Raw genomic sequence first — 9,040 nt, 5'->3', positions numbered from 1 at the left:
TCAAGTCCATAAACACATGAATATTTACATGTAATCTGTTTTACCTGTAAATGATCCAAGAATATTATCATAGTATTAATTTTGACACATATATATTAAGCATGATTCACATCAACAACTTCTCACATAGCATTCCCAACTCATCCTCTAAAATCATGTGAGGGGAGTTTGCAAATTATAGGGTGGGGTTGTAAGTGGTTGTGAGTGTAATTTATAGGATGGGAAGAGAAAAGGTAGTGATTTTTTGTAAATTTAGGGACACTTTGTTTGCCCATATTTATTTTTTAATATTTGTTGAATTGGTTGTAAATAGATGAGAGAGAAAACTGTAATGATAGAATATAAAATAATATTATTTAATAAACAGAAAAGAGAAATATAATGTTTTGTAGTGTAATTACATGAAAATTTGTTGGCCTTTATCCAGATTTTTCTTCGGAGAAATCATAGATTTTTTCTTAGAAAATATGAAATAAAAGGGTGTTCTGGCTTGGGCTAACATTACTTTTGTTTTTATATCATTTTTTTAAACAACCAACGAACAGATAATTGCTTAGGTAGTTCGTACAAGGTGATTCATGGTAAAAAGATATTCGTTCGAATGTTCACTGTGGTAAAACCTGGATGTATATCATATCTTATTTTTTGTTTCCTAATTATTATTTTTTTTACTTTTATTTGTTTTTACGGCTGAGTTTTGTTTTTTTTATTAAGTTTATTTAAATTAAAAATAAAAGATTTCTTTTATTCCACATTATACAAATTTTGTTAACTTCGTATAACAAACTATAATTTAATACAAAAATCCAATGACCCGTATTATTTTATGTTGTACAAATTGATATGTGTGGGTAACATAAGTTAGAAAAGAAAACTAATATATGATTATTTAATAGAAAGAATACCCAACTAATAAAATACAAAACTTAATTTAAAGATGCGTGACTTTTTTACTTGGTTAGGTGAAAAGATGAACTTCCGGCCCTTGCTGCTTTTTTATAGGAAGGGTTATTAGTTGTTTTAGTTATGAAAGTTGTAAAAAAAAAGTTGAAAAGATGAACCCTTGTCTGTGTAGTCTTAATAACTACACGTCTACACACCTATTTATTTGAATGGAAGCCATATATAAACGTTTTTTCATTATTTACGCTAGAGTTCAGATTGACTAAAAAAGGTCATGTCAATTGAAGAATCAAGAGCTACGGAACAACAAAAATATATAGCTTGTTTTTTCTAGTTTTATCAATGTTTTATTTAATTCTATATTGATCAATTGATTGATACCCATAACGATGTTTGAAGTATCTTTCACAATAATGAGCGATGTTGAGAATATTATCGATGAGAAATCTACTCCAAGGCAAGTTTGAGATTCTATTCAAGTCATCTTGTATTCGCATGTTACCTTTTCATGATCAATTGATCATACATGTTATTTGTGTATTTATCATATTATAATTTGTTTTGTTTTTCAGGAATTTACACACAATATATTGTAGGGAAAACGTAGAAATGATTACACTAGAGAGACTTATGAGAAAGGAAGGACTTTAAATTGGATAACCTTCATTTTTATTGTTTTAGGTACAATTGGATATTTATTGTTTTAGGTTTCGGAAGCATTGATATTTATTGTGTTATATTTTGTTAATCAAATATTTATTATTTTATTCCTTGTAAATGTTACATATTTTCAGAGATTGATTTTGACTCTTTATAAATAAATTAAATATAAATTTGTGACTTAAAATTTTTGTTAGCAGGGGCTAGCTTTTAGAATTTAGGAAACTTATTCGGGACTAAAATGACATGATACTTGTGATTAGTTTTTAGTTCCTAATTGACTATTTGGTAGTCGTTAAAACATCTTATTGAAGACTGATTTGATATGAAATCACGAATCTAATGAAACACATTAGAGACAATATAGTTATGTAAGGATTGATTTTCAGTCCTTACATTTATGCATTAGGGGCTGAAATATTATACTATTTGAGACTGATTCACAGTTATTGAAAAAGTGCAATGGGGACTGAAATTATCTTGTACGAGAGACAAATTAAGGACTGAATTTATCTGTATTTGCGTCTGGCCATTAGTCCTTGATGCCATATAATGGGGACTAACTTTTAGTTACTAAAACCATTATTTAGGACTAAGCATCCTTTATTAGTTAAGGACTGATCCAATAGGTACTGATTGCGAAGTATCAAAGACTAATTTACCAATACCATATACCAATCTTGTTTGCAGTGTAATGTCACTATCGGGTATATTCTCGTTGTGGTCCAGCTTTGCTGACCATTATATACAATATTCTGGCCATTATATACGATATTCTATTTTGTCTTTGTCTTGGTAGATGCCGTCTCTTTGTCTGGTAACTGCAGATGCAATCATATGGTTGTAGATGGCATTTGGGGTGCTACTGGCTATTTTCTCTATGTTAAAAATGGTATGGTTTTGAGGGATGTACAAAAAATGGTGTGCCTACTATTTTCTCTATAAGTATTTTAGAAAAAAAATACTTTTGATTAAAATAAGGAGATTAACGTGTTAATTTCATATATACAAGTAGAGTAATTATGTAATTACATCATAGGGTAATTACTCTACTTATATACAATTACTCTACTTGATTCTCACAATTAACATGTTAATTTCATTTGTATTTGATCCAAACCAAAAATAAGGCAAGCCGTGGTTAGAAGTCACGGATTAGCATCAAAAGTATTAGTTTCTGAAATAACAGGATGACACATTCATAGAAAAAATAGCCAAACGTGGTTTCAAACCACGGTTACATCATTTTTGTAACAGCCCTTAAAACGATACCATTTTTAAACAACTTTTACATAAACACCATCTGTGAAAATTGTATAAAGTTGTATTTTTGTTAAATTTACAGAAGATGATGTGGCTGACTTAGGGTCAAATTTGAGACGATATTTATTTGGTTAGCAAACCCGGGCGGTGGTAAACCCAAGCATTATGGTCCCGAGTATTGAGGCGGTAACTTGACACAAATTCGATCAGTTTGATTACGTGAATAATGGTACCTGAATTAAAAATCAAAAAAATATAAAAATTAAGGTAGACCAACGACCAATTTTATTTATTTATTCATTTATTGGTGGGGGTCGGTCGGTAAACTTGAGCATTGGTAAAACCCAAATGTTGTCGGTCATGAGCTTCATATGGCCACGGGTCTGCGCGAAACTAAAAAAAATTGACGTTTGATCAGTTCACATTACGTGTATTATGATAACTGAAGTAAAAAACAAAATTTGTCGAACATACGGTGCCACCAAGTGGCCCAATAGGCCACTTGCGACACCAAAGATATAATAATAATACATTAATTTTATTTATATATATTTACATAATAAATAACACCATGTATAAAAACATGATAAAAATAAATAAATAATGTCATAATAAATAACACCATATATTTACATAATAAATAATAACACCAGTTTTGACAAAAATCGATCCAAAACGAAACCAGTTCTAACCCGAACCTGTTTGAGTCAAAAACCTCGTTTACGCATTTTATCAAACACCTTAGAAGCACAACCAAAACACCGCATTACATTATATAAACAAAGAAGATTAAACTATTTAAGATACTTTTTAGATCAATTTTATATAATCAACACAAACAAGCATACCAAACATGGTTAAGTTTACATGAAGACGGTTTTCGTTCGCTACAAAGACCTTTTATGAATATTTTTAAGGTTGCAGCCGTCTTAACTCTTAGATATGGTATATACATCAACTCACAAGTCAATGCAGAAGACGAAATCACGACCTTACTTTGGCGAGTCGGGCCCTTATTTCTTCTAACTCTTCCTCATCATCGACACCCTCATCCTACATTTTCACATCAACTATTAATTCTCTATAAAAGATTACATTATAATATAGTAAGAACGAGAAAAGTTTTGGGAAAAGTACCTCTTCGGTTGTCTGTGCAGGTTGTTTCAACCGCTCTTTCCTAACAGCTTCCGGAAGCTGTGCAGCGGTCTCACCAGCTATTGCAGTTAAGACCTTATCAACCTCTTCTTCGATCTCGTCTTCTATGTCGTCTGAATCTAGTGCTGAGTCAACTGCATCATTCACAATCTCTTCAATAACACCCGCCTGCAAATATAACTTGGTCAAATAATATTTCATTCTATAATCCAAAAAATTTCATAAGTTTTCAGTTCATTTACCTTAGATATGAACGTGCCATTTTTATTCAAAAACTAAGATCTATATGTTAACAATATTATTGTTTTTGCAATGAAAGTTAACACGTCAATTATTCTTAAAACTAGATTAACGCCATCCCTGAGTTTCATCTTCAACAAAGATGCAAATCTTATTCTGCTTTTTTCTAATCCCAACTAGGCTTGTAAACGAACCGAACGAACATGAATAGAGCATGTTCGTGTTGGTTCATTTAACTTTAACGAGCAAACAATAGAAAACGAACGTAAATGAACATGTTCGTGTTGGTTGATTTCTGAGCTTCATCTTCAACAAAGATGCAAACCGTCTGTTAAGAAAATGAACATGTTCGTGTTCGATTATGTTTGTCGGTAATAGTACAAAAAAAAAGGTCCATGAACGTAAATGAACGAACAGAAATGGGCCAAAAACAAATTAAATAATTAATGAACGAACTTAAACATGTGTAGCAAACATAAATGAATGTGAACAAATGAATATAAACGACTATCCATGAACAGAAACAAACGAACGAGACATGTGTGATGTGTCCATGATCTTTCATTTATTAAACAAACAAACGTAAGCAAACTTCCTGCCAAACAGTTCACAAACTGTTTGCTGAAAGTTCAATTCGTTTACAAGCCTATTCCCAACCATTACCCAAAAATCTGGACTCTACAGTAAAAGTTTAGTTCTCCCCTTACTAAACTAGCCTATTTTGAGACTTTTACTTTTAATAAATTGCATCATTTAAATACCAAGTAAATATTTAAATTGGTAAGATTCACACCATTACCTATGAATGGGTCGTTTTACTTCAAAAATAGATCAATATAATAACAATATCATTGAATAAAATAATAGTTAACACATCAATTATTCCATAAAGGAAATTATAGTTAGACAATGTACCCTGGTCATTTCTTTGTTAAATTCTTGCATTGTGACAGCCATTTCCGGGGCCTTCATCAGATTATTAACAATCTTCATAACTTCAGCACTCTTAGATAAATGCCCAACCGTTCGAGCAATAGCTGCAAAACCACATATTCAATAAACTTAGAAGGTGGGCTCTAGAAAACATGATAAACATCAAACAGCGTTTAATGATGACTAATTTAAGTGGCTTAATAATGTTGCACAATAATATCCAGCATGAGATTTTGACTGTAAAGAACATACCTACGCTTTCGCCTAGATGCATTGATATTGAATTCAACTGAGCTTTATTTTCATAGAGACGGTTAACAGTTCTTCTGGATCTCACAATTTCTTTAGCAAGTGACTGAGATCAATTTACATGAAAACAAAGTTAATTAACAAACACTAAGAACAGATGCAATCTATTAGCCATATACGCAATATCAATGGACCCTGTTAACGAACAGAGGTGTAAACAAGCCAAGCCGCTCGCGAGCTACTCGATATCGGCTCGGAAAAAAAAAACTCGAATCAATCGGAGCTTAAACGAGTTCGAGCCCGAGCTAGAGTCTAAAAATAAGCTAGTTTAATAAACAATCCCGAGCTCGAACACACTCGCAGGGCCAGCCCATGGGCCAGTAAGTCAAGCTAGGGCTTTAGGCCCTAACCAAAAATACGTATATACTATGGGCTTGTTGAGTTGTGCCTTATAGAACTAAAAAAATGGGCTTCCTTTTAGAACAGATGGACCCAAACAAACATTTATGTTAACGGTTTAGAGAATAGGGACGCATCAGAGAAATTCCCAATTCCCCAACCAACCCACATTCTCATCGATAAACAAATGGTCCCAGGTTGAGGTTATTTAGAGGAATTCGTTTTTGTAAAACGCATGCTGATCACGGTCTGTTTCATGATTTTGCAGTTCTTGATAAAACAATGCTAAAGGTCACCCAACTAAAAGAATGAACTCTGTAAGTTCTTCAAGTACCTTCAATTGCATTGATTATTTGTATCTTCTTTGTGTTCGACTGTTTGTTATGTGTTTGCCAGTTGCCATTGTTGAAATAGTGGTGGTGAGTGGAGACTAGGATAATTTTGAATTGGAGTTCAAATCTTTCTATCAATAAATTAGCGGATTTAATTTTGGTCATTTGGTGAAGGCATTAAGTTTGAGCGCACGAGGCTTAAGTAGGTTGAGTATTCTTTTAGTAATTTTCATAAATTCTGATATTTTTCTAAACAACAATAAAGTTCTTAATGGTATATGAATTCAGGTTCATTAAGGTTTAATTTTTATCAGTTCCATTCTATAGGTATTCCGATACGTTTTAAGCAACAATTCTACATCCTAGTATGTTTAGGTTATTTTGATTCAAAGGGAAAAAAGGTTCTTTAAGTCCCCAAAAAGCTTGATCCAGCCCTGCAGGCTCGCGAGCCTAAACGAGATAACTGACTTATTTAGCAAGTGACAGAGGTCAATTTACATGAGAAAAAGAAGTAAATTAGCAAGCACTAAGAACCAGTGTTGTAAAACTCGCTAGGCGCTAGTCTAGCAGTGGCATACCGACTAGCAATTAACAGGGATTAATCATATTGGAATTCTTAATATATAGGGGAGGGTTCAAATAAAACCACTAAGATACTTGAAAACTCGTGAAAACCACTTTTAAACACGAAATTTTTTTTATATTTTTTCATTCTTTTTATATCTCAATAACCTTTACCAAACCCAAAAAGAAATACAAAAAATTAGCTCACAAAAGTATATATATATATAGCTCGTATTCTACATATATTTACCTCGTATAAGCTACAATATGTACTTCAGCAATCTACATATACTTTTTCTATTTCTTTTTGGTTTTGGCAATGATTAATAAACATATAAAAATAATAAAAAAATTAAAATTTAGTGTTTGAAAGTGGTTTTCACGAGTTTTCAAGTTAAATGTGGTTTCCGTTGACCAATTTTAGAGGCCGATTAGGTGAAATCGAATCCAATTTCCGAGTAACCGACGCCTAATCGTGATTTTTACAACACTAATCACCAGATTAATCGACTCTGTGTTGTAAAAAACACGATTACGAGCCCTAGATGTGACATCAATGGAGCCTGCTAACAAAATTTGGAAACAATAATTAGCCTAAATCATGAAATTCCTAATTAAAAACATAACCCAATTTCATAACTCTAATTGCAATATTATAAAATCAATCAAAACCCTAACTTTACTATAAATAATTCCGTTCGGTTAACTGTTCGTGAACCGTTCGCTTGTCCGATATCAACAAATTTCAGGGATAATTAGTCTCCAAATCATGCAATTTCTAATTAAAAACATCACCTAAATTCATAACTATAATTGCAATATTATAAAATCAATCAAAACCCTAACTTTACTATAATTCCGTTCGATTAACTGTTCATGGACCGTTCGCTTGTCCGATATCAACAAATTTCGGGGATAATAATTAGTCTAAATAATCATGCCCTTCCTAATTAAAAACATCACCTAAATTCATAACTATAATTGCAACATTATAAACTCAATCAAAACCCTAACTTTACTATAATTCCGTTGATTAACCGTTCGTGAACTGTATGCTTGTCCGATATCAACAAATTCCGGGGACAATAATTAGTCTAAATAACTATGCAATTCCTAATTAAAAACCATAACTATAATTGCAATATTATCAACTCAATCAAAACCCTAACTTTATTATAATTCCGTTCGATTAACTGTTCATGAACCGTTTGCTTGTCCGATATCAACAAATTCCGGGGACAATAATTAGTCTAAATAATTATGCAATTCCTAATTGAAAATCATAACTTAAATTGTAATATTATAAAATCAATCAAAACCCTATCTTTACTATAATAATTTAGTTCCGTTCGCGTGTCCGATATTAACGAATTTCGGCGATAATAATTAGCCTAAATCATGCTAACAAGTCCTAATTAAAAATATAACCTAACTTCATAACTTAAATTACAATACTATAACTTTATAATAAACTATCCATACCTTAGCTGATCCCATATCATTCCTCTTGGCCGCCTCTCGAATCGCCTTCTGAACGTTTTTCTCTTCTTTCTGTATCTCTAATTAATAATAACAACATCTCATTAATTCAATCACCAGACACAAATTCTCACAATAATAATAATAATAACTCATTAATTCAATCACCAGATCACAAATTCTCACAATAATAATAATAATAATTGAATTACCGCGAATCTGGCGATCGATGTTACGAAACTCTTGACGGAGGCGGCGTTGCCAGTCGCGTAAGAGCTGCTGTGGATTAGGTTTTGGCTTTATTATGTTCATCACTTTCTCCATCTTCTTCTAATTATAATTGAACTGAATCTGATTGATGAAGAAGATGAATGCTGAAGATCTATTGATTGATTCTTCAACGCGTTATAATAATATTATTATTCTTTGAGTAGTGAGTAAACCTAATCCCCAAATGCGAAAAGCTACTAGTTTCGACTCATTCGATGTGTACGTTTAAACCCGTTTAACCCGACACATTTTAAAGAAAATTAACGAAAATAAGCATTTTTGAAAACAAATTTTAAGTTTTATAAATCATTTTCAAGAAATTCCAGAAAAATGTAATATAAACTAGTCATGACGAGCAGGGATAAGATCGGTACAGGTACCGAAAATTGCAAATTTTTTGTACCGGTGGTGGTACCGAAATCTTCGGTTCGGTACCGGTACCGGGGAGGTAAAAAATTCGGGAAATACCGGTACCGAAATCGGTAAAGATTTGGTACCGTCGGTATCAAATCGGTGCCAAAGTTTTGAGTTTCGGTATCGGGACTGGTACCGGTATTTCCCAAATGTTTTACCTTTGGTACCGGTACCGTCCC

At 32.3% G+C, this 9,040-nt stretch overlaps 1 protein-coding gene across 1 annotated transcript; it reads right to left on the bottom strand.

The window, feature by feature from the left end:
* Nucleotides 1-3,688: 3,688 nt before the first annotated feature.
* On the bottom strand, nt 3,689-8,540 carry LOC143580952 (vacuolar protein sorting-associated protein 24 homolog 1-like). The gene is made up of 6 exons (XM_077063853.1): nt 8,390-8,540; nt 8,181-8,257; nt 5,407-5,509; nt 5,137-5,258; nt 3,964-4,149; nt 3,689-3,879 (listed from the first exon to the last, which is right to left on the bottom strand). Exons 1-6 carry the CDS (start codon nt 8,499-8,501, stop codon nt 3,811-3,813), a joined length of 669 nt encoding a protein of 222 aa, XP_076919968.1. The 5' UTR covers nt 8,502-8,540; the 3' UTR covers nt 3,689-3,810.
* Between the last annotated feature and the right edge of the window lie 500 nt (nt 8,541-9,040).

This window comes from Bidens hawaiensis, unplaced genomic scaffold, assembly GCF_021521415.1.
Source record: "Bidens hawaiensis isolate Kalapana, Puna unplaced genomic scaffold, B.hawaiensis_p1.1 tig00030772_1, whole genome shotgun sequence".
NCBI classification, from domain to species: domain Eukaryota; kingdom Viridiplantae; phylum Streptophyta; class Magnoliopsida; order Asterales; family Asteraceae; genus Bidens; species Bidens hawaiensis.
This window is presented reverse-complemented; position numbering and strand designations above follow the sequence as displayed.

Coding starts and splice junctions, on each gene's coding strand:
- LOC143580952 (XM_077063853.1), bottom strand. CDS start 8,501: ATGGAGAAAGTGATGAACATAATAAAGCCAAAACCTAATCCACAGCAG. Junction 8,258..8,389: donor CATCGATCGCCAGATTCGCG/GTAATTCAATTA, acceptor ATTATTAATTAG/AGATACAGAAAGAAGAGAAA. Junction 3,880..3,963: donor CTGCACAGACAACCGAAGAG/GTACTTTTCCCA, acceptor GTGAAAATGTAG/GATGAGGGTGTCGATGATGA.